This window comes from Aphis gossypii, unplaced genomic scaffold (genome assembly GCF_020184175.1).
Source record: "Aphis gossypii isolate Hap1 unplaced genomic scaffold, ASM2018417v2 Contig00096, whole genome shotgun sequence".
Lineage (NCBI taxonomy): Eukaryota > Metazoa > Arthropoda > Insecta > Hemiptera > Aphididae > Aphis > Aphis gossypii.
In genome coordinates this window covers 53,429-78,775 of record NW_026083014.1, presented here as the reverse complement: position 1 = coordinate 78,775, position 25,347 = coordinate 53,429, and the positions used below count along the sequence as shown (strand labels likewise).

The following is a 25,347-nucleotide window of genomic DNA, read 5'->3' as shown; positions in this document are numbered from 1 at the left end:
ATACTTTAATTATCATATTATATACGGGGTGTTCCTATAATCATAATATATTATACAAAATGTCTTAAGATAATTCCATTTATGTTTTTCTTTTTTTTTTTTAAATATTTATGTATAACAATTTTCAGGTTCATAAAAAAGAAAATTATCTTCAAATTTTTGACTTTAAAAATAAATGGTATATAAATGTCTAACTTAAATATTTGTATGATAAAATGGGGGGGGGGGGTAATGTAGGCACGAACTTCTGGGCTCCCCCTTTTGGATCTTCTTTGGATCAGGGTAGACGGACATTAAAAACACGGGCTACGAGAACACGGATTCTATAATACACGGGTACACGGGTACATGGACTCTAAATACACGTGTACACGTGTATTTTAATTACACGGGCTTTAACACCATTTTGTTAAAAACACGGGTATCCGTGTTTTTAAATACACGTGAAATAGAGACCTCTAGTTGAAACTGATAGCTTGCCAATGGTAAATGTTTTCCAGTAACAGTATTGTATGAACTATATGCATTTAGTAAGGATAGATCTACCAGGTGGAAAAACAGTTTCTTATACCATTTTATGGTTTTTCTCACACATTCAATTGAGCTCAACAACATATCTGTTTTGTCTATAGCACCCATATTTTCATTATATTTCAACACAGATAGAGGTTTATTTACTTGGTTTCCATGATGATCTTTTTTACCAATAGCAATCATTTTATTTTCAAATTGTGTTGTCAACATGTAAACATCTCTTCTATCTTTCCACCTTGTAGCTAGCATAGTTGTTGTGTGTTGACTTTCTGTTTGACCAACTTCAAGTTTCGATGTTAGTTTAGGCATTCCTTTACGATTTTTCCTAATAGTTCCAGTAACATTTGTTTTTTTTTTTTGTAAAGAAACATGGCTAATGAAGGTGAAGTATACCAATTATCAATGAATAGCTTGTGACCTTTTTTCAAGTATGGCTTCATCAATGTATTTACCATAGCCCCAGATATACCGAGGCTTGGGTCTGTTTTTTTATATTCTGTTGTGCTTCCAGTATATATTAGAATATTTAGAATGAAATCAGTTTCTACATCACAAATAACAAAAATTTTTTATTCCAAATCGGTGTCGCTTTGTTTTAATAAATTGTTTAAATGAAAGACGACCCTTCCACAGAACAAGACTTTCATCTATTGCTAGATTTTCAAATGGTATCATGGCATCTTTAAAATTTTTAGTTATATCTTGTAATGGCATTCGAATCTTAGAAAGTCGATCTCCAGGTATTTGCTCATCGTTGTTGCTAAAGTGGAGCATTCTAAGTAACAACAAATAACGGTCACGACTAATATGCTGACCAAAAATGGGTTGATATAGAAGTGGATCAGTGGACCAATAATCAGATATTTCCAATTTTTTATTCCGTGCCATTAGCATAGTCAAAGCCAAAACACATATTATAGTTCTTCAAATTGGGTGTCTGTCCAACGAGTAACTCTAAAAACATTTTATAAAAAAAAATATACAAATATAAAATGGTTTATTTCATTATTATTTAGTTTATACCTGGAATATGGTGTTTGAATATTATATTTGTGGCAATACTGGTTAGTTTCAAAACTTATTTCTCCCAATAAATTGGGCGACACAAAAGCTTCAAAAAAGTCTAACACAGTTGACTCTTCTGATAGCTCAAATTCTGCTTTTTGAATTCCACTCTAAAAAATTAATCAAAAACTGTAGAATACTAATATGTTTTGAATTACATACAGTTATGTACTTATTTATTTATTATTTATAAAATTATTATTATACCTTAGATGTATCAAAATGGTGAACCTTAGGTACAAACACTCCACGCTTTTTCCATTTCGGATTTATTTGTTCTTTTGATACTGGTCTACATTGTTTTGAAGGAAGAATTCTTTGCTGTTTAGAAGATGCTGTACTACATGGTAAAATATGTGCTGTATTATTTTGATAGTTATCTAATTCTGTATCTATGATAAAAAAAAAATGGATACATAATGAAATTATAATTATGTACAAATTGAATTTATACATTTATACAAAACTATTCTAGCTCAATTATATATGTTTACTAGCTGACCCGACACGGCGTTTCCCGTGTGTTACTTTCTTTTTTTGCATTTTCGTATGCCGTGTGTTAATTTTTAATTTAATCTTATTGATAGTGCTAATATTACGTCGAATTCACGACGAAAGATTTGTTATGTGACAGTTTTTGTGCCTACGTATTTTAAAAAATTCTCCTGAACAGAACCGTCACCCTGGTGATAGGGCGTTGTGAATAAAAAATAATTAAATAAAACATATATAATGATTTAAAAGTAAGTAGTTATAGTTTTATTTAATTATTTTTTATTCACATGTCCTCAATTGAAATCAATGCTTCATTGTAAATTTCTTCACTGATTTGTATATTTGGATTTCCCATTCTATTCTGTATTTGATACAAAATATCATCACACATATAATCTTTGTACTTGATCCACAAATCAATTGGGTTTGATGGGAAGCATGTAGATATGATTATAGAAAACAATGTTCGTATTTGATGAGCGTGTGATGATATTACAGCATCATTGAGAGTTTGATCCCAATGAGCGTCATTTTCAAGCAATTGCAAACGTTGACAGGCTTCTCTGTAGGATACACACAATTCACCATCAACAGTTCGTAACTGTTGGAATGATGTTGGGCCACGTACATTGACTAATAGCAGTCGTAAGTAAAAACATTCATCATTGCTTGGATGTACTGAATAAATCCGGCCAATCGCATCGGTGGAATATACATCTGTATATCCTGGAACTGGTTTTCCTTGTTTCCGTCGTATAAATCTCCTTGAGGATTGATTCCAGGTATAATATTTTGGCATTTCAGAATATAGCAATGTTTGTGCGAAATCATCGTTTTGGCATGTCTCAAAAAAACTGGTTAATGTAGTAGATGGTGGCTGAGCAGCTCTTTGTACTGCGTTCTGTGCTGTAAAATACACTCTTTGTCCATTTTCTAAATGCACAGCTAAGTGAACAACAGAAGGGTGTCTCTCATGAATAGGAAAAGAAAATATTCGCCAAACTGCTTCATTACTACTGACATAGCGGCCCATTTGGTATTGGGTAACTTCATCATTGGAATTCTCTGCACCAATTCCAATCACAGCCATATCACTCCCTTTGGTTACATATTTGCAAATGTATTTAATAGATTTCACTGAATGGCAAGATTCAACGTTGATGTGTGCTTTGAATGTCTTTGATAAAATGGGTGAATATGGAACAATCCAACGATTATCTATTTCAATATCTTGTTGATTTAATTTGACAATTGTTGATTTTCCATTGTCTGCTGTCGATCTGCGACGATACAATGGATAACCGTCATTACCAGTAATTGTTTCCGATATTAATGTCCGTGGATATCGTTTTGAACATTTACCATCCATCATACACGGTGAATTTTGATTAAGAGTTCCACAGGGACCATGTGTCATGTTTTTGATAACTACCTCATGCAATCCAGGATCTACTTGTACATTAGGGATTTCAGCTGATATCACTGCACCAACTTCATTTGGCCTTATATTTTCAACCAACCAAATCAAAATGTGTGCATGTGGCAATCCTCGTTTCTGCCACTCCACAGAATACATCCAGCAGCGTGTCTCGCCAAACACATTATGTTTTACGATGAAATCCATTAAAGATTTCAACTTTTGTCTAAAGACTCTGGCTGTAATATCATGACGATCAATGGGTGATTGCCCAGAGAATAACTCCTGATTGATTTCTATCCATTGCGGATTGCATGTAAATGTGATGAACAAATCTGCTGTACCATAGTGACGAACATACGACATGGCATCTTGAGCATACCTAACCTGCCGAGGGCTTCCGATGTATGTTGCTGGAAGAATAGTCATCCGACCGACATTCTGTGCATTTCCATCAGTATTAATCGCATCTCGAAGGTGAATATACTCTTCAGATCGGAGTTTGGTTTGATTCAACCTGATGAATGTTAATCTCTCCGTTTCAATTTTAACATACATGTCAACAACATATTTGTGATATAATCGCCGACATTTCAATATGTGATTATCTTCATTTTCCCGAATCATTAGGCGGTATGAATAATAGTTCATTGAACTGACTTTTTTGTTGGTTTCAGAACCTGTAAATAGATTTTGTTTTAATAACATTCAAATATAAAATTAAAATACATAATATAATGACTGAGATATTATCGCCATAGCTAAACTAATATTTTAGTTACCTGCAATGGGATTTATCATTTTTATTGAGAAATCGTAGCCATTTCACCTTGCCAAAATATAATGGGATATTGCAGTGCATCATATGAGCGGTGTGTTTCCTTTAAACGTTGTAATTGATCATTCCGACGACGTAAAACAATATCACGGGATTCCAAGTTTTCTCCAACTACAACGATAGCAACTTCATCAATAGTTGGTGCATTAAAACGTCTTGTATGTTGACCTGCAGGTGTTTTATCAGCTCTGATTACAATTTTGTGATTATCGGATGGCATCAGATCCAGGGCAGTTTTAAACAATATAATCAATTGATTGTGTTGATGAAATAAAGTTTGTAATTGTTCTACAATAGACCTCTTTACTAAATTGTTATGTGCACAACGCAGATAAATTTCTTGTGGTGAATTGCCAATAAAATAAATTTGCAGGAATTTGTTGTCGCTATCTGACACTGGTAACAGTGAACCTGCTCTGTGATATATTTGCCCTTGTACCTGTAAATAAAAAAAAAATATTATGGTGTGTTATAAATTAATGGATTGTCGGTGATCAAACTTAAATAATATTTGATCTTAAAAAGTATATATTTAGTTTTAACTAATATCTATCAAATATAAAATATAATAAAAGTGTCACTGAAACTGAAACACCATATAATATGATGACTAAGTGATATATTTCGTAATGATTAAGAAATTGAAGATTAGTGACACATCTTAACTTTGGTGACAGAAAATTTTGTTCGCTAATAATTATGAGTAACTGCTATAATACATACCTTGAAAGTTGGCATAAAATTTTCCCGAACTACATTTGTTGCCCCAAATGAAGTCATTTGTAAGCAATTGTTATATTGTTGGATATTTGTCAAAAAGTGTATAGAATCTTTTCCTATTCCTGAAACCAATGAGTACAATGGTTCTGGTGGAGGATCCAATGGTATCAATTTCACTTTACCATTTGCGCAACACAATCCATTGGCTTCGTTTTTGTATTTTAATGCCTTACAGTGTGAGCAAACCGAGTTCATAGAACCAATAACAACACATTGGTAGTTACTGTAGTCAATTGACACATCGTAACTGAAAGCAGCTCGATTCAAACTTGCGCTATTATTAGTTGAATTTCGCGTTCGCGCTTCACGCGTTTGTGATATCCGAATTCTTTCACGTTCATTTCGGTCGTCACGTTCTTGAGGACTTTGGTTAGATCGGTAATTAGCTTGGTTGGTAGCATTTCGGGTTATTCTACCTAGATTGCTCCGTCGTATAGGAGGCATATCAAATATAAATTATTATGTTTTTAAGGTCTTCCCAGGAATTTTTTATTATATTTTATTCAAACAATTAAATTGAATAAATATTATCTATAATATTTCCATGGCAACACAAAAATATTTAGTTTTAATTATTTTTTATATTTTGACGGTATCGGGTTCAAATCAAAACCTTGCTATAACATTTTAAATAAATTATTTATTTTATTAAATGGTTGCCATTGACTACCAAAAATAATTTAGTTTACTATTTGCTGGACAGATGGCGCCTCTGTAATTTCATCACCATCTCGTCATATTTCTCAAACCTGATAACTTTTTCAAATTTTTCGTCCGTAAGAACCTTCTCCTGGCAATTCCGAACAGTTGAAGAAAAAAATCAGCCAAATCGGTCCAGGGGTTGTTTAGTTATGCGAATATCAACACATTTTGCGATTCATTTTTATATATAAGAATTTTATTTCATTCATTGTTGTAACTTATAAATGATCCCTTTTTTAGATGTTTTGGTGATTTTGGAACTGTCTTAAATGTGCCATCACATCCTGCAGACTTGACGGTTAGGAGTTCATTGATGAACCGACGTATGAATTCAGTATTGGCAAAAATGACTCCTACAAATACTCCTTCTAATATTAATGCCTGTTGAAAAAATGTTGATGGTGGTTCTTGAATTGTTGTAGAATATTCTGCGTGCTCTGGCATATTTAAAAAATTGACCAATTCCTGAATTGTTTCGGGAATTTTTGGTCTTCGACGGTTCCGCATTTTTTTGCATCTCAACTGTGCTTGTTGGAAAGTATATGACCAACTTCCTCGAGGATGACTAAAAATTATGAAGAGGACATTATAAGGTACAGTATAAGGTAATTTATCTTCTAATAGTGACTATTCTATAAGTTTATTACCTAATGATTCTTATTGTAGATTCGTCTAATTGGCAGAGACATGGCGCCTATTGCGGTTGATCTTTTCCTACTGCTTGTCTCAAGAATGGCATATCCATGTCTAATTGAACTGCTCCATGGTTGTGTCCTCCAGGCTGAAGGTCTAAATAATTTCCTTCAGTTTCTATATTAATAATAGCTGTAGCTGGACAATATTGCTCCACTTTTTGTTCCTTTGCTTTTCACAAATCAAGTACCTTATGAACATAATGAAAGTATATTTTTTATTAGTATTTTTATTTTTTTTTTTTACTATTAAAACATAAAAAATATTAAGTAACAGTTTAATATACTAACATTTTATTTTTACAACACTTTTTTATAATATTTATAATATAAATTGTCTATGTATGTGTATACACTTGATTTGTTGTGAACGCCTGGTATAATCCTATATGTTCGATTACGTTGTAAGTTTTCTAAAATAAAAAAATTAATTAAAACTATATCTCAGTGACTAAATAAATAATAATTATTTATATAAAAAAAAGAAAATACAAATTACCGGCCTCGTAATCAATTATTGATTCTTCATTATCGTCATTTCATCATTTTCTTCAATTGCTAAAATATATTATATATTTAAAGTATATTGTGGTAAGTACAATTTTATTTGATACTTACAGTCATCCAACTCAGAATCAGAACTAACTTCGACGAAAAAATTAAAATATAATATATATAAACAATAAAGGCACTCATTCTATACAAACATACAAATAATTATTTACTGTATTGTAAAAACATTGATCTGTTATAATATATTATATAAAAATACTAATTAATTAAATTACATTTTTAGTATTTGGAAATAAAAAGTGTAATTCATTTACTTGGTATATAATAATTATGATCGACTAACTGTTGATCTACTGCAATTTGACCAATATTTGCATATGTGTGGTCATTCAACACATCTTCGTTGCAACTTTCCATTTTTTTTTTCAAAAAAAAATTAATAATAAAATTATAAAAAGGTACTGGGTATGAAAAAATATGGAAAGTATGGACTGGTCACTGGTATACAACTTTGTGATGATTATTGAACATACTCAACAGTAATTGGGGTAGTGTAATCTTAATTGGTGTTAAATCTATACATATAATAATAGTAGGTCCTAAAAATTCCCATCACAATACATATATGATTAGAACATTTATAGAGAAAAAAGTCCCACATTGTGTCCTACTAATTGGAGGTAAAAATTATGAACAGGTATACAACTTTATGTTGAAAATACTCAATAGTAATTGGGACAGTGTAATCTTAATTGGTGTTAAACCATACATATTAAACTATTATATATTTTTGGTTGCTCAAAAATTCAATACAAGGTTTCTTATAAGTTATTACTTGTTTATATTGTAGTTAAAAAAAAAAAAAAAAATTAAAAATCAAAGTACTTTTGTAGTTGAAAATTCATTGTATTTTTTGTACTTATATCTAAGGTTAAAATATTCAACACTATGTTTTCCATAAGATTTCCTTAAAATAGCTACAGAGAAAACTCTAAGTGTCATTATAGGAGTAATGTTGGCGTTTGAATTTAAAATTAAAGTATTATATAAAAAAAATATAAGTCGTAGATACTTGAAAATATACATAGGCACAAATTGTATTATTAGGGTTTGAACTTTGAAATTCAAATATTGAAAAAAATTCGTAAAAATCATGAATATTTGCATATTATTTTGTAGAACGGTACCCACTTCACCGCCCTTTTTTATTTTAAATATTATGTATCAGTGAAGTAGCCAAGGAGGGGCTAAAGGGGCTATAGCCTCCTCCATTGGCTGTATTTTTTATATTGTTTTGAAATATGTAAATTTAAATATGGAAATTGTCTTACAAATTTGACTAATATATTTCTTGTTATTAGTTTTATAATAGAATATTTGAATTAAAAATAGGATTATTAAAAGTGTTTATTAATTTTTGATGTACAATAACTAAAGTTAAAAGTGTTTAGCCCTCCCCATTAAAAAATCCAAAATCAAAAATCAAATATATTATGATTATAATGCAAATAATATTAAATTAAATATTTTTGTTGTTGGTATCACTATTGAAATAGGATTAGTGGGATTTTTATTTATCTAAGTTGGCCACAATGAATAAAAAATGCTGTTATCACTAAATATGAATTTGGAAGAAATGACCCCACCTCCTATGTGTATTATGTCCCGACACGTGTGCATATATGTGTAAATCCTTTTATATCGATAACTCTAATAAATATTAATGTTATGTTATTCAACAAGAATAATTATGAAACATGTGTACTTCCATGAGAAAGACATACATAGAAATCCACTTGTATTGTTAACCCCGACTAATTTCTAAGTTATGTCCAATGAAACACACTCACACATATATATATATTATTTTCATTTTTATTATAAAGAATGTTATAATGGCTGGTTCAATAGCAGACAACATGGATTTATACAAGAAGATTTAAATATATGTGCCATCGATACCACCAGCAATACTATTCACTTCAACACCCACAAGTTCGTACACATAGGCATAATAGGAATAAGTTCAATATCTCCATTCATGTAATAACTTCATCGCAGTATGTTAATATTACACCAGAGTTTTTGCAGAGCATATTTACACTGATGGTCACCTCTTGTCGTTTGTATTAGATCAGACTGTAAAATATAAACGAATAATATTTCTAGGAATTTATAAATATACCAATATCTAATACCGAGTAATTGAGATTATAGACACGATTTAGTTGACGACGTTATCGCGTTTGTTCGGAAATCTGTTTGTTCATTGCAACTTATTTTTGTAATTCTATTTTCTATACCTGTTTTGTTTCTACAATAATTGGTTTGGTCAATCGCTATAAGTCTGCCTAAGGGCCATTCTTACAATTGTAAACTGTCAGGAGAAATAAATACACTAGTTAGTCTCTCTAGATTTTATATTGAATAATACGCACTTAACATTGTATATGAAGACGTGAAGGCCTACGCAACTCGCTAAGGCGTAGGTCACACACAAAAAAAAAACTACAACTGATTACTCTCCCGGGAGACGAATATCACACCGTTGGTGACAACGACAGTGTCGCCCCCCCAGTGAGAGTTTTCACAATGTCCGGTTAAGTGTTGGTTAAAGTGTCGGTAACTTAACGGCAATATTTTCGGTTATGTCCCGGTTATCGAAATCTGTTCTTACCACCTCTGGTTAAGCAATGTATAACTAACGCCCAGTTTTACCGTAAGTGATTCCCAAAACCACCACTAATAATTGAATTTAACTGTCCTGCGCATGCGTAAACATCGAATTTTTGTGTTATCACAATATGATTATCAATTTTATTTATTTTATTAATTTTATATTTTAACGTAAATAACAAGGTAATAAAATTTGTATTCTTTGTTATTTCTGTCTTCTGTTGGCGGTTACTCCTTTTCTTATTTTAAAAATGCCGAAAACTATGACATCTAAACGACCGGGTTGTACTAATTTTTCTCCCGGCGAAGAGAAAACGTTGGTGGCGTTGGCTGTTAAGCACGCGAGCGTTTTGGAATCCAAAAAATCTGATCACGATGTTTGGGAAGCCAAAACCGCGGCATGGAGTCAAATCCAGAAACAGTTTATTGCCTCAATAGGCAATGTTAGAGACGTAAGTAGGAATTAATTAATTATATTATACATTACAGGCCATTTTTTTAGTGAATAACCACTGTGTGTCCACTCCACTTCCCTCCATTAAAAACAAGGTTAAAATATTTATTGCAAAAAATTATGATTACATTTTCAAAATATTTAGGTAGGTACCTTTATTCTTAAGGTTCTTAAGGTAAAAATAATAAATTGTAAACTATAGGTATATTAATACAAATTATGGTCTAATTAAGAATGAAATGCTTATTGAGTGTATTGTGTAGTGCTAAGGCTTTGAAATCATAATTAATAAAAGCATATAATTTAGTTTTTATAAATATAATAAATATATAGATAATTTAAACTTAATTATGTTTCACATTTCCTATGCATAAAAGCTAACAAATAAACTAGATACTTAAGTACTACATTATATTAGTATATATTCCATTGAAAAAATGTTAAACAACAATATAAAAACATTAAACTACTTTATACCATTTCTCCTAAAACTAAACATTTTTACATTATTTGTTCTAATGGACAAAGTAAGTAAAATCTTACTCTACTGGATGTTGATTGGACTTCACTATGTGTCCATTTAGACATAAAAATATCATTCAAAAATGGTCTGATCTATGTATTATTGACAATTATGTAGTATGTAATTACTAGTGTTATACCATGAATACAATTTAAATTTATTATTATTTTTGTTTTTTTAATTTTTTTAATTTTTTATTATAAAATAGTTACAAAATCTGATAGATAAATATGAAAATTTAAAAAGAAAAACCAAAAAAATTGAGTCGGATAAAAAGAAAAATATCTTTCAAGCAGGAGGTGGAGCAAGTACATGTTGCTCTGTCGAGCCCTCAGCTATGCATCATATGATGCTTGGAGTTTTAGGGGTGTCAGCTGTAGGGTTACACAATCCTTTTGACGGCGATAAACCAGGTAACCTCTATATGTTTTTTGTTACAATATCTAAATAATATGTTATATTATCTAGTTTTTTGTACACTAATTATATTCTAATAAAATTGGAGTTTATTTAAGGGAAACCATTAATTAATGATAGGAAACATTGATGATGTGGATAATTTTGTAGTAGTCAGAGATTTAGGTGGTGAAATGGAGTTGGACATGAGTAACAACATGGAATATATACAAGTGCATGTGGTTAGTTTATGTTATAGTATTTTATAAGTAAACCAATAAAAATAAATTACATCTAATTTAGAACAACCTTATAAGAATGTAGCTGTTTTACAATTTTATTATTTATTTATTTTTGCACGTTTTAACTAGGGATCGGATGATGAAATGAATATGCCAAATGTTGCAGTACCTGTGAAAGATTTACCAGTTCAACCTTTGTGGACCAAGTGGAATCCTGAACTACTGTCACAACAAAAAAGTACTGAGTTGCTAACACCTCTTTCATCAAAAAAAAAAAATATAAAAACTACACTTGGAGAAAGTGTAAAAAAGTATTCTTCAGAAAAGCTAGAGTTAATTAAGGAACAAAAAATATACTTCCGAAATGAAGATAGGAGAGCTCAAGAAAAACATGATGCTGAGCAATTACAAGCTAAAGAAAAGCAAATGTTGCAGAAAATTAAAAATGAACTGGTGATTGAAAAATTACGGCTTGAAATCAATGACCTTAAGAAAAGTAAATATAATTTATATTTTAATATGAATTAAAAATTTATTAGCATTTAAAAAATGCTCTTACACACCTACATGTGTTGTCTTTGTCTCAAACTTAGCTATTTTGCATTCACTATAGTGACCTTAGCAAGTGTTTGACTCTCCACCTTTTAATAAGTTCAAGGAGGGATATATATATTTATATCTCTAATCAAGAGCGCCCGCAGATGAAAATCCAGGGGGGGACAGCTTTAATTTTTATTAATAATCAAACACTTTTATTAACTACTTGAACACAGTTTATCCACAGGATATAAATAATAACACACTTTGGTACCAATAATGATTTTTGGTATTTTGGGATATTTGAATTACCGTGAATACTTTTTCATTAAAACCAATATTATTATTAATATAATCTAGACATCTTGTATAATATATTATTAAAAAAGTGAACGAACCTTTGACTCCTAATTATTATATTGTATATTAATATTGTTATGTAATATGTACTATATTACATTGTATTTTCATATTATATCAAGTTAATAATGTTTGGGCCGGGAGCGTAAGGCTGTAATACGCGCGCACCGGACACCGACTACTTCGTAGCGCACGCACACACCGACCGACCTGTGTAAATGTGTATACGTGTATAGCGACTCTAAGGAAGTGGACGGGGTCGCCGAGCAAGACCAAAGAGTGCTAGTGTGTGTGGTGGTGTGTGTAGGTGTGTATTATTGTGTGTGTGTAAAACTTAATACTAAGCAATAAGGTAACTCTATAATAAATAATTGGTAACGAAGCGGAGATCTGGTAAAAATATATGTATAATATACCTAATAAAACAATTATCAATAATAAATTACGGCCCTTTTGGCCCAACAAATAAAAAAGACGTAAAATATAATAATATAATATTTGCCGGCTCGGCACAACCAATAAAAATATAATATTATACAGCTAACAAATAAACTATATTGTATAATAATTCAACGGTGAATAATAATTCAAATAATAACAATAACTCACAATTCGTGGAGTACTGCTGGCCAGCCGCTACCTATAAATAATATTTCACACAACACTTGCAAACACTAAAATAAATATAATAAAATATGAGGCGATTAGCGCAAGACAATATGAATATACAATTATAATATAACTACAATGATACGTGGCGATTAGCGCAGCACAAAATAATAAAAAGAAAGGCGATCGCGCCGTTACAATAATATAAAATAAAGACGATTCGCGCCGTTACAATAAAATAAAAGAAAGGCGATTCGCGCCGTTACAATAATATAAATATTGCGAGAAAATGTGGCCCACACAAATATGTAATATTTTTACGGCGATTTGGCGCGCGTAGAATACAAAAAAACTATTGTGATTATTGCTCACACACTGGAATTGGACTGACTAATATTACGGCGACGGATAATACGTCGTCGTAATTTACGTAATACTAGTTATATAATTCACGCGACAATTAAACATACAAAAATAAATAAATAAACAGATAACAATAATTACGTGTGCGTGAGTGTGTGTGTGTGTGGTTCAATCGGCGGCGGCTCGTAACCGGAGCGCGCGTATATACGATTTAATACGTATTAAAATATTATGCCGATACTATTTGGCTTCAACAAATAATGTTAAGTAAAACTGTACCTACTTGTTAAATACCATAAAATGAAATACTTATTAACACCAAAAACTCATCTAAAAACCCTAACTTAATGATTTTCTTTTATTTTTATTTTCTACTCTGTAACTCATTTAATCCATAACTGTATTTTGGGCTTTAAATTAATAAAATTATATCATAATATGCATATTTGTAAATATTATGGTTAAGTATTGTTTATTATTGTATTATCTTGATCTATGTATATATATATATATATATCTCATTAAACAATGTGTAAAATATCCTTGTTTCTGGTACCTAAGGATTATTATGTTAATAGTTATCTTTTATTTAATACTGCATTTGTGTAAATTATGCAGGATCAAAAGAATAAAAGAAGAAGTAGAAATAATGTTAATAATGAATAAAATATGGAAGTGTAAAGTGATAGATATTGTAAAGTATTGTAATTTATATTAATAAATGAACAATGTTAATTATACAGTGTTATTATATTTTATTTTTTTACATTTTCTCCATATTAGGTATATAACAAAATTACAGAATAATATACATCACAAAACAGAAAAATGTTCTATTATAAGTGCAGTTCTTAAAACTTGTGCTGGACTGTTAATTTGGGGTTGTGTTGCTGCTTCTATTTCTAATATTTCAGCACTTAATACTTGTTTAATATTCTCAATGTCATCTGGTGGTTGTGGATCTCTTTGTAATCGTGCAATATTATGCAATATTGCACATGCCTGAATAACTGCCATCGTTGTCTCCATTTTTAAACAAAGTCCAAAAAACAGTACTGGAAACCTGCGTTTCCAGACTCCAAATGAGTGCTCTACCACATTACGAGACCTAATTTGTGACTCATTATATAACCTTTCTGCATTTGTGATCGGACGTGCTAAAAGAGTTAGCAAATAATGTGAAAGTGCATAGCCTGAGTCTCTCAGAATTATGCAGTCGGAGAACTCTGGAAGCTCCATTCGTGTCTTTAGCCTACTATTTGCAAAAATATTGCTATCGTGTGCTGAACCTGGCCAACAAACAACTACATCCATAAATTCTAGATTGGCATTGACCAATGCTTGGACGTTAAGCAAAAAATATCCTTTTCTATTACGGTATAGTTCACCATACTCTCTTGATGGAGACTGTAATTTTATGTAGGTGCAATCTATTGCCCCTATAACTTTTGGAAACCGAGCCAAACCATAAAATTGTACCTTCAGCTCTATTTTCTCTTCAGGCGTTTCTGGTAATCTGATATACCTATAGAAACAAATGGTAAATATACATATTATTACCATAGTTATGGCCAGACTGTTATAGCAGGTGTTGCTAAAGCCTAAAATTTTGCTAGTGTTACCTATATTTAACATAACTTACCTTCTACTTAAAAAAGCTAGTGCATAACTGACTCGTTTAACAATTTTTCCAGCAGATGCTACACTAATACCACCAAAGTCACCAACTGTGATTAAAAAGTTCCCAGTAGCATAAAACCTTAATGTGACGAGCAACTGTGTTATTGGATCAATAGAGTTATTTCTGAAAAAAAAAATAATAACTTATTGTAAAATACAATTGAGATAAATGAGAACTTGTTTGCTAACACCTACTTATGCAACAATAATGTACAGTTAAAAAGTAATATCTTGATTAGGGAAGTAAATAGGTTGGTCAACGTACCTGTCAGTTGAATTTTTTAGTTGATCCACTATTTCGTTTAAAATTTTATCAACAGTTGATTTTTTTAAACGAAATCGTCTAACAAATTCATTTTCATCCAACAAGTTAAAATAATCAATGCGTGGGTTAAGTGTTTTAATTTTACGAACACATACATTAAACGCTGACATTTTTTCTTCAAAATCGGATGAATCGCTATCTTCGGTAATTAATAACGTATTATGAACAGTTCAGGCTATTATTATGAGCACCAGAAAGTAAAAATTATACTATTATAAATAATAGTAAATAATAATTATACAACACAAAATACTTCACATAATTCGCGGATCGTTACTCGTTAGAGCTGCATTGCACAAAAACAAAATAAAATAATAACACGGATATGTTATAAACTTATAACAAATACTATGTACGATATATACAATTTGGTTAATTATAATATTATAATAATATATTATAATTTATAACATAAATATTGATAATATTGATCAACATTATCATTGTTTGTAATTGTATTGATAAAAAAACATAAACGGAAGATTGGTGGGGTTTAACGGAACGATTACCGACAGAATTCAGCCGGTTAGAAATCCGACCGTAAAATAGTTAGTTTACGGACACTTTACGGAGACATATCACTTAACCGGGGTTGGTAAGAACCGACTGTCGGTTAAACATAAAGGCGCGTTTCCACTATACACGTACGCGTGTACGTGCATAAAAATACTTTGCTGTGATTGGTTGGTATATATGGTGAGCTTTTGGTATACCAGAAAGTTTATACGTTCTTACCACACGAATAACCATGTTACCGTATTGTTAGATTTATTTTAACATTTTTCGTGTACACGGTACATTATTATTAAATATCAGATCAATATAAAATATAAATAAATCTGTGGAGTCACAACCAATACTGTAAATGATAAAAAAATAAATGTAAATGTAAATCATTTACAGTATTTGATCACAATAAATAAATAAATCACAATTCACAATGGAATCGTCTAAAATATTAGTAAGTACCTTAAAATATTTACTTATTTTAATCAATTATTACTATTTTGTTGTCCACTCAATACAATATACTACATAGGCATTAGGTACACACAATTTCATTTATGATACAATACAAAACAATGCAAAATAAAACTTTTCATACTTAATCTTAATGGTATCTTGAAATGGATTTCCATGTCATCTAGCATTAAATATGACTTAGAAAAATTGATATGTTAATTCATGAAACCTCGATAATCAACAATATTATTGATCCCAGGAATTTGACTAAGTGCAATGTTGAATGTTATAGGGAATTCTATGCAGAAAGTGCAATCATTGATGGGTTTGAATGACAAAAATCACAAATGTTCAGAAAGTAACTTAAAATTATAAATATATATATAATGACGGTTTAGCATTTTTTCAATTTAAATAGAGTATTTTATACCAATTAATATTATATTTTTTTAACTCAGCCTAAAAAATATACATTCCAAAAAATTCAGACCAAAGATGCAAGTAAATCATCAAATACAATATCTTCAAAACCATGTATAATATCTGGCTTTATGACTGAAATTGAACAAGAAGAACACAGCAATACAAGCATCTCAGAAAACATTGATGACGATGATAATTAATTTTATACAAATCTCATTAGTGCAATATATGAACGTAATCCATTATGGGATCATCATCTGCCAGATAAATGTATAACAATTACTAACTATGAATTTATGTAATGAATTTTAAATTTTAAATCTTAAATTGTCAACTTATTTTATTATTTTATGTAGTTCTGATTAATATTTGTGTTTTTGTGTTTAGGATCAAAGAACGATACTTTTGAAGATTCGATTTTGAGGGAATTACGTGAGTCTAGACCTGTTACTCCATCTACCAATTACTCTGCCGAAGAAAACGGCGACCTACATTTCAGTAAATATTTAGCCTCACTGATGAAGGACATTCAAAAAAAAAAAAAAAATTAACTTTGCAATCAAATTTTATTTGCCAGGTAATGAATAGTTTGGAAGACTGAACACTTAACATTTTGTTTAATGTCTATACCTACTAGGTATTTATTATTATTATTTTTTATATAATTTATATTGTACTGAGAAGTTTAACAAATTCAACTTTGTATTTTTGTTTTTATTTTATTAATTGTGCTATATTTAAGTATTACCAGAAAGAGACTGTATCATTATTATTTGTTTTTTAATAATTCTACAAATTCAATTTTGTAGTTCTGTTTTTATTTTATAATATTTTATTAATTGTGCTTTATTTAAGTATTACCAGAGTGTATCATTATTATTTGTTTTTTAATAATTCTACAAATTCAATTTTGTAATTTTTATGTTTATGTTTATGTTTATGATTTTATAATAAATGTTTCAAATAGTTATAAATTAAATAATTTTTCATATTGGAATGAAGTCGCACCTTCAGCTGAAAAATAATCTTTAAGTTTGTCTCGTATTATTTTAGCATCTGCTGTATATGTATTAGTTCCTAATCGATTGACTGGTCCTAAAGCTCCCATTTCCTGTTATTTGCTTTGTTCTGTGTCCAAAGTTCCACTATAATTTCGTACACCTATGATGATAAATTCATGTCAAAAAATAATCAAATAGTACTGAGTATTTTTTATAAGTACCAGCATTGTTTTCATATAGTTTTATAAAATTATGCAGTACAACTACAGCTTTTGTAATTGCATTTACAGTTTTTTCTCCAGCAAATATAGGTTTTCTAAAAATCCGCCATTTAGAGGCCATTAATACAAAAGTGTTTTCAATAGTCCACCTACCTCTGGAAAGCCTATGTAGAAAAAATGTTTAGGTTACAATCATTAGAATATTTTAAAATTATTTAATTCATAAGACAAACCTATATTAAAAATGGATTCCTTTAATGGTAGTTTTCGTTTACTTCTTCCTGGGTAAGGGAGCATAAGATTTGGAAGTAATGGAAACGCTTCATCACCAAGAGCATAATATGGAATTGGACCACTGTCTCTATGTATTTCTTTGGCAGCCGGAAAACTTAAATCATTATGCATGAAACCCTTGCCCATTTCAGAGTTTGAAAAAACTCCACCATCACTGCATCTCCCAGCTGCACCAATGTCGACTAATGTAAAATTATAACTGGCATCACACATTGCTAACAGTATAATACTATGGGACCCTTTGTAGTTAAAGTGTTTAGATCCACTGTTAGTAAATGCCTATACAATTATTAAAAATGTAATTTTTATTTATTCAAATAAAATATACTATTTAAAAAGTTAATAATTATTATTACCTGGTGTATAATATGTTTACCGTCAATACTGCCTATACAATTTGGCACTTGCCATAAGTTCTCAAAATCAACAGCTAATTGTGCCTATTTAACAGTATCTGGTACAGCTAATACCTATCATTGGAAGTTATAAAAATAATGGCTGTAATTCACTATATATAATGATCATGTACATAGTATAACCAGAACACAACATACTTTTTGATTTAATGTATCCCCTAAAACTTTACAACATTGTAAAATTAATTTTGATACAGTAGCTTTTCCTATACGAAAACCATATGTAATCGACATCATCGATTCACCAGATGCAAGATACCTATATACAGGTTATATTATTATAATAATCACAAACTACTATACTTAATAAACTAAATAAATAGAAAGTAATGAATTATTATTATGTTATATTACCGCAAAGTTGCAGTTAGGATTTCTCCAACTGATATTATATCAGGTCGACTTGGGAAACACTTTATTTTGGGTCCGACTAGGCACACCAACTCCTCAAATGTATTGGCAGACATTCTAATAAAGTTTCGGTGTTGTTCAAAATTTGTCAGATGAAGTCCACAAGTTAAACTATGATAATGTCCGTGTACTCTTCTTTCTGTTAAAAATGGTTGAACATGCCATTTGGATTTTTATCTAGTAAATCATAACTTAACATTAAAGAACAATACATAGGTGTATAAATAAAAAATTATATTACCTCTGATCTTTCTTTTTTTTGTGTGTGAAATGGCTAAATATACAAGTAACACTTTTCTTTGATGAATCTCATTAAAATAATTATACCATTGAAGTTCTTGATTTTCCATTATATTTTAAAATTTAACAATTTAAGCAGTTTACGATAAAATAAAAACAAATATGTAGTATGCAACAAAACTTTGTAAAATATAAGAATAAAATATTAGCACAAAATACAAATCAAATTAATCACAATAAGAAAAAAGGCGAGATATCCTTTGTACATCGTTATCAATAATTATCAAAAACCGTGTATAATATAACCATAGTTACTAAAGTAACCAGTTCTAACTTATTGAAGACCGTTCGAAGCCAAAATTTTTTGTCATTAAATGCACGTACACGCATACGTGTATAGCGGAAACGCGCCTTAACACTAACCGACACTTAACCGGACATTGTAAGAACGGCCCTAAGTAAGTTTTATTTTTTTTTAATTATTCATTGTAAGGTATGTTTATTTACATTTTAGTATTTATTATTATAGAAATGAGTGAGTTCAAAAGGGTAAAAACATCGGAAGAGATACTGGAGTTTTTAGATAATGTAGACGTGAGTGATGATGAACCCACTAATATCATTATAATTCTCCCAGATGTTGATTGTCTCACTGATGAAGAAAATGTAGACGATAATGCAATTGTAATAAATGACGATACAAATGTACTCAGTAGTGACATATGTGATACATTTGAAATTTTAAATCATAATTTTGAAATAGCTGGAACTTCAAATGTAGACTCACAACCGCCAGAAAATCCTAGTAAAAAAAAAAAAAAAAAAAAAAAAAATAGGTAATATAAAACAAAATGATACGCCAATATGGAAATCTAAAGCAAATCTAGTATATTCATCATTTCCCGAAAATGTTGAAAAAGAAAATATAAAAAACCTAATTGAAACTTATAAAGGAATTGATCCACTCAAATGTTTTTCTTTATTTTTCGATGACACAGTCTTGCAATTAATTATTGATTTCAGTATGAAATACGCGAAAGATAGACACGATTTTTTTATTGAAAAGACTGAACTTTTAAAAGTCCTAGGTATTATGATACTAACAGGATACCATACTTTGCCTCAAATGGACTGCTACTGGAGTAAAACGAAGATAAAGAAGTAACTTTAGTAAAAAATACAATGTCGAGAAATAAATTTCGTTTAATAAAAAAATTTTGCATTTAGCTGATAATCATAATCTCGACTCCTTAGATAAATTTTCTAAGTTGCGTCCTTTTTTCGATTTATTGCATCAAAAATTTGTTTTAAAAAAAAAAGTTTGGTATTTTTGCTCATAATTTGTCATTAAACGAAGAAATGGTCCCATACTTTGGTCGGCATTCTTGTAAAATGGTTACTTATTTCAGTTTTCACCTTATGGTGGTGCTAGTAGGTACCAAACGAATAGAAGGTTCGCCATTAGGCTCAGAAGTTGTATTCAATCTTTTGGAGTCTGTTGAAAATCCAAACTTGCATAAAGTATTTTTCGACATTTTTTTTACTAGTTATTCTCTAACGGCTATGCTAAAAGAAAAAGGATTCTTTGCGACAGGCACTGTGAGAGAAAATCGCATTGGTAATTGTAAATTAAAATCTGTCAAACTGTTGGGAAAAGAATGTAAAGGAATATTTGACTTTGCTTTTAAAATAAAAAATGAAATTTGCGCAGTTCGTTGGAATGACAATTCAGTTGTGACGGTATTGACTAACTTTGTTACAATTAATCCATTAGTAAACAAAACGTTATAATAGAAAAGAAAAAAAACTGTCAATGTCCAGCAACCCAACGTAATTCAGGATTACAATAAAAACATGGGTGGCGTTAATCTGCATGATAATGCTATAGAAAATTACAGGATTAGAGTCAAAGGGAAAAATGGTGGTGGCCATTTTTTAGCAACGCAGTAAACAGTGCAGTGGTCAATTCATGGAAGTTTTATAATTTGGTAAATGGTGAAAAAAGTTCACAATTTAACTACAGATCAAAACTTGTTTTGAGTTTGTTAAAATCATCATCTGATAAATCAAATGAAGTAACTATCAATGAGTCTGCAGTATCCATTACCAACACAAATTTGGGTCAACCTTCGAAAAATGCTCTACCTACAGCTATAAGAAAGTACGATATTGGTCATCTCATTATTCGAAAAAATGTAAGAAGAAGATGTCGCAATTGTCAATCACAAACAATTTATTTATGTATAAAGTGCAATGTTTTTCTACATCCAGATTGTTTTCAAGAATTCCATGAAAAGTAAAAAAAGTTTCAAATATTTATTGTTCATGTTTCAATAACTACGTAATACATTTTTTTTAAACTTACATTTTTTTTAAATATAATAATAATACTATTAAATGTACAGGGTGATTTTTTAAGCATGCTCACCCCATTTTTATGCTTAAATTATGCATATATTCAAATTCTGATTTTTGGAATTTTTAAATGTAATTAAAGACAATATTTTAAAGTACTTAGATTTTTCACAACATTTAAGGAGTATTCTGTGGCGATACTAACTTTGGTTTTTCAAACGAGACCATACATGTTTTAAAGCAAAATGTGAATCAGCTAATTTTTCTGAAAATTTTGACGTATTGCAATCGAAATTTGAACGAAAATTTCCGGAGTTATTCTCTTTTAACTACTAAGGAATAAGGATAATAGTCCATTATAGTTCATACTAAATACTTAGTAAATAGATACGAACTCAATAATTATAACTCGGTATGCAATATAAAATATTAGTTAATAATTACTACTTATTACTAAATGCTTATGAATTAATATTTAACCTGACAATTTTCGAAAACAAAGGAAATATGTATAAAATACTTTCCTTTCTATTTTATCGTGTACCTATGTTATCTCATAGCTTATAGGTATAACTGTATAATCATAATTATTTACTTAGAATAAAATACTAAAAAACCGCAAGTAGTAGGTAACACGAGGGTAAAATAGTTAGAATATGTAATAGTTAATTAAAAATACATATTGTAATAGAAATAATAATAGGCATTACATAGCTATAACACATGAACTTATCGATATTTATACACGTCCTGGAAAATGCTTCTATATTACGCACATACTCGAAGATCGGGTAAGGTAAAGTAAATTTAGATAGCGGTGTTTAGATAAAAGATAATTTCTATTTGTTGAAGTTGTTTACAAAAAGGTTGTCGGTTGTCCATATGAGAATAAAACCTAAAATAAAAATAAATACTTTAATAGATTTAAATGAAAAATAATAATAATAATTACATAAATGTATTTAATATCATTATGGCAATTTATAGGTATAACTAATACTAAACACATATTATCAGATATATTTACTTTTATGACTTGTAAAGATATTAAAAATGTGGAATCCATCAACTTCAACAATAAGTTAGCAGAAGATGAATCAGACCACTCAGTTATAGTTTCTAACGAGATGACTACATATGAAAATAGTTCTACAAAATCATTTATTGCATCGTATCGTTGGACCCACCGTGTGGCACATAAACGTTTTAAAATTTTGATTTTTGGTTCCAAATCACTTTCATCAATTGCTGTTAAAATTACATTCTGACGTTTAGGAAAATTGAAAAAACAATACATTTTTTGAATTGTCCCTAAGTAGTTTCTAATTGGTTGGATATTGCAAGCAGAAGATACAGCTAAATTTAAAGTGTGTGCCACACAATGGACATATAAGGCTTTGGGGTATTGTGCTCTAATTATGGTTTGAACTCCTTCTATGTGCCCAGACATATTAGATGCTCCATCATATCCCTGTCCACAAATATTATCACAATTGATTCCACACGAGTTGAGACCTACAACAATATTGATAAAATTATGTTTAGAAGAAATAAGAATAAATACTTATTGTAATGTTGTATTATAAATTACCATTTAATATTGATGAAGCTAAATCTTTTCCTGTTAAACTAGTAATTTCAGTAAATTTCAAAAAACTCTCATGAATATTTATATCTTTTCCAGTACCAACTAAGTATCTAACACAAATAGTAAGTTGCTCCTTAACAGATACATCCGTAGTTTCATCACCTAATACACTGAAATAGCCTGATTCATTAATTTCTTTCACAAATTTTTCTAAAATTATATCTCCACAATAGTTTATATTTCATTTTATATAAAAGGACTTGTATATTTGTTTCGATAGTCCGATAAAAGAAAGTTGTTCATGTAATCTATATCTTTAGCTTTATATTTTAATATTTCATGGAAGTTTCCTTCATTCACATTACATTGTTCTGTAATTAAATAATTTATATCTTCAAACACTCTTATTTTATAACAAATGATTTTTATATAAGCTGTAACGAAAATGACTTATACTATTTATTTTCTTTAATATGTCAATTACGTGTACTTTATTTTAATAAAACATAATAGTGGTAACATTTATTTATGAATTACAACATTTTATTGCATATTTTGTCGCTCCTTCGAGCGTATAATAAAAATGATCAATACAAATAACATGTGATACAATAAAACAGGTATATAATAGTCAACTCACGGTGTCCAAGTGGTGCGATAAGATGATGTGAATAGTTGGTCTGGATAATATTGTGTAGGTATACTACTACGGTACTGCCGTAGTCCGTACACAATATTACCAGTGGGAGTGCGGAAGGGAAAACACGTCTATCTTTGTATAGGTATACTACTACGGTACTACCGTAGTCCGTATACAAAGATAGGACGGTAGGAGGTCGGGGATTATCGACAGCGTCGGCGTGTCGGTGACTGGATCGCTGTTGAGCTGGGTCCTGGTCGGCGGACAATAACTCACGGTGTTGATTAGTAGTTATAGTATTTCGGAGACCACGATACAGGGCGTTAGTACAAATATATTGTACTCCTCTGTACCATCTCCGTCATACTATAACTAGTTAATCGGAAGGGAAAAGAACTTATTATTCGGTGATCGACGAGCCGTATTTATGCCTAGTCACGTGGCTTTTCCGGCGGCAGTTGTTCAGGAATTCAATACGATGTTTTGTTGTGTTCCGTTTATTTATCTGCAACTCCTGATACCGTGGATATGTGTTAAGCATTTGCTAGTAGACTCTGACGATGTTTCCAATGACTATTGGTCGGTGGACGGCCTTTAACTATGGTAAAAATGACGTCCACGCCAGTTGAGTAAATGTACTAGCGCGATAGCGCTATCTGTTGCGCGCGTAAGGTAACGTGGGGAAGAGCGCAGCGTAGTTCTTAGTACGGCCGTAAGCCACGGGTAGTGGTAGTCATATCATTATCGTGTATGACATAACGATTTCTCGTTACAAAGCATACACTTATAGGAAGCTGAAATAAAGTCATATTTATTACAATTCAACTAACCATCAAATGAAATTGAACCAAAATCTCGATGGTCTCTTAACGCAAATTCTTGGCAACCACATTACATTATACATTCAATAATACAAGTTAAGCGTTTTTGATTTTCAATTACTTGTTTATTCCTAAATAACATACATTTTCAATCATATATTTAAATTAAGTATTATTATTTCAATTTCAAACTTGCCTTTCTTCATTTAAGCTATTTATAATCTCTGGTTCCTTTTGCATACAAATGTTCAAAAATCTATCAGCTTTTAGTATTGCTAATTTGTGATATTCATGATTAGCATGATTGTTTAAAGTCTTATAATTATAAAGATGAAGAATAATATAATTATTTTGTTGTATTTTAAAAATAGGTATGTGAAAAATACATCTTAATACTTACTTCTAAAGCTTTTTAAAAGCTGCCCATTGGTTTCACAACAAGTACACACAGCTTTTGACCACTAAGTCCACCAATTTTTGAAAAAACCACACATACTTTACAAAAACCACCCCGTTTAACTTCTGAATATGCTAACCACTTATGTAATTGTAACCACCAATTTTGAAATCTAAGATTTCTAATTTTATTTTTTTCAATTAATGGGAATTTATATGATTCTGCCGGACCTATACATTAGTTAAAATCTGTATTAGTTAATTAACAAAAAAAAAAACCCCCATAAATAATTAAAAGTAATAATACTACTTATTTATTCATATAAAAATGTATAAAAAATAAATAAATATAATAATTTACTTACAAGATTTTTATC

The 25,347-nt window shown here is 30.1% G+C and overlaps 5 protein-coding genes and 2 pseudogenes across 5 annotated transcripts; 2 read left to right on the top strand and 5 right to left on the bottom strand.

The window, feature by feature from the left end:
- Positions 1 to 384: 384 nt before the first annotated feature.
- On the bottom strand, positions 385 to 843 carry LOC126553202 (piggyBac transposable element-derived protein 4-like). Its single transcript, XM_050208363.1, has one exon. The coding sequence runs from the start codon at positions 841 to 843 to the stop codon at positions 385 to 387; it is 459 nt and encodes a 152-aa protein (XP_050064320.1).
- LOC126553206 (uncharacterized) lies at positions 466 to 2,079 on the bottom strand. Its single transcript, XM_050208366.1, has 3 exons — positions 1,807 to 2,079; positions 1,558 to 1,709; positions 466 to 1,488 (listed from the first exon to the last, which is right to left on the bottom strand). Exons 1-3 carry the CDS (start codon positions 2,053 to 2,055, stop codon positions 1,449 to 1,451), a joined length of 441 nt encoding a protein of 146 aa, XP_050064323.1. The 5' UTR covers positions 2,056 to 2,079; the 3' UTR covers positions 466 to 1,448.
- A 298-nt stretch (positions 2,080 to 2,377) lies between these two features.
- On the bottom strand, positions 2,378 to 5,573 carry LOC126553201 (uncharacterized). Its single transcript, XM_050208362.1, has 3 exons — positions 5,073 to 5,573; positions 4,341 to 4,788; positions 2,378 to 4,191 (listed from the first exon to the last, which is right to left on the bottom strand). The coding sequence occupies exons 1-3, from the start codon at positions 5,571 to 5,573 to the stop codon at positions 2,378 to 2,380; spliced, it is 2,763 nt and encodes a 920-aa protein (XP_050064319.1).
- Positions 5,574 to 9,963: 4,390 nt separating this feature from the next.
- Positions 9,964 to 11,831, top strand: LOC126553200 (uncharacterized; annotated as a pseudogene).
- Positions 11,832 to 14,009: 2,178 nt separating this feature from the next.
- On the bottom strand, positions 14,010 to 15,311 carry LOC126553199 (putative nuclease HARBI1). The gene is made up of 3 exons (XM_050208361.1): positions 15,142 to 15,311; positions 14,839 to 15,000; positions 14,010 to 14,721 (listed from the first exon to the last, which is right to left on the bottom strand). The coding sequence occupies exons 1-3, from the start codon at positions 15,309 to 15,311 to the stop codon at positions 14,010 to 14,012; spliced, it is 1,044 nt and encodes a 347-aa protein (XP_050064318.1).
- A 2,219-nt stretch (positions 15,312 to 17,530) lies between these two features.
- Positions 17,531 to 18,729, bottom strand: LOC126553205 (uncharacterized; annotated as a pseudogene).
- Positions 18,730 to 19,701: 972 nt separating this feature from the next.
- On the top strand, positions 19,702 to 21,470 carry LOC126553198 (piggyBac transposable element-derived protein 3-like). Its single transcript, XM_050208359.1, has 4 exons — positions 19,702 to 19,975; positions 20,528 to 20,910; positions 20,965 to 21,116; positions 21,194 to 21,470. The coding sequence occupies exons 1-4, from the start codon at positions 19,702 to 19,704 to the stop codon at positions 21,468 to 21,470; spliced, it is 1,086 nt and encodes a 361-aa protein (XP_050064316.1).
- Positions 21,471 to 25,347: the final 3,877 nt, after the last annotated feature.

Excerpts from the sequence above, each read along its gene's own strand:
- LOC126553199 (XM_050208361.1), bottom strand. The coding sequence starts at position 15,311 with ATGTCAGCGTTTAATGTATGTGTTCGTAAAATTAAAACACTTAACCCA. Across the intron at positions 15,001-15,141 it reads CTAAAAAATTCAACTGACAG|AAATAACTCTATTGATCCAA; the intron begins GTACGTTGACCA and ends TTTTTTTTTCAG. Across the intron at positions 14,722-14,838 it reads CTAGCTTTTTTAAGTAGAAG|GTATATCAGATTACCAGAAA; the intron begins GTAAGTTATGTT and ends TTGTTTCTATAG.
- LOC126553198 (XM_050208359.1), top strand. The coding sequence starts at position 19,702 with ATGAGTGAGTTCAAAAGGGTAAAAACATCGGAAGAGATACTGGAGTTT. Across the intron at positions 20,911-20,964 it reads ATGACAATTCAGTTGTGACG|AAAAGAAAAAAAACTGTCAA; the intron begins GTATTGACTAAC and ends ACGTTATAATAG. Across the intron at positions 21,117-21,193 it reads GGCCATTTTTTAGCAACGCA|ATCAAAACTTGTTTTGAGTT; the intron begins GTAAACAGTGCA and ends ATTTAACTACAG.
- LOC126553206 (XM_050208366.1), bottom strand. The coding sequence starts at position 2,055 with ATGTATAAATTCAATTTGTACATAATTATAATTTCATTATGTATCCAT. Across the intron at positions 1,710-1,806 it reads ACCATTTTGATACATCTAAG|AGTGGAATTCAAAAAGCAGA; the intron begins GTATAATAATAA and ends TTAATTTTTTAG. Across the intron at positions 1,489-1,557 it reads ATTCAAACACCATATTCCAG|AGTTACTCGTTGGACAGACA; the intron begins GTATAAACTAAA and ends AAATGTTTTTAG.
- LOC126553201 (XM_050208362.1), bottom strand. The coding sequence starts at position 5,573 with ATGCCTCCTATACGACGGAGCAATCTAGGTAGAATAACCCGAAATGCT. Across the intron at positions 4,789-5,072 it reads ATTTTATGCCAACTTTCAAG|GTACAAGGGCAAATATATCA; the intron begins GTATGTATTATA and ends TTTTATTTACAG. Across the intron at positions 4,192-4,340 it reads TCCCATTATATTTTGGCAAG|GTTCTGAAACCAACAAAAAA; the intron begins GTGAAATGGCTA and ends ATCTATTTACAG.
- LOC126553202 (XM_050208363.1), bottom strand. The coding sequence starts at position 843 with ATGCCTAAACTAACATCGAAACTTGAAGTTGGTCAAACAGAAAGTCAA.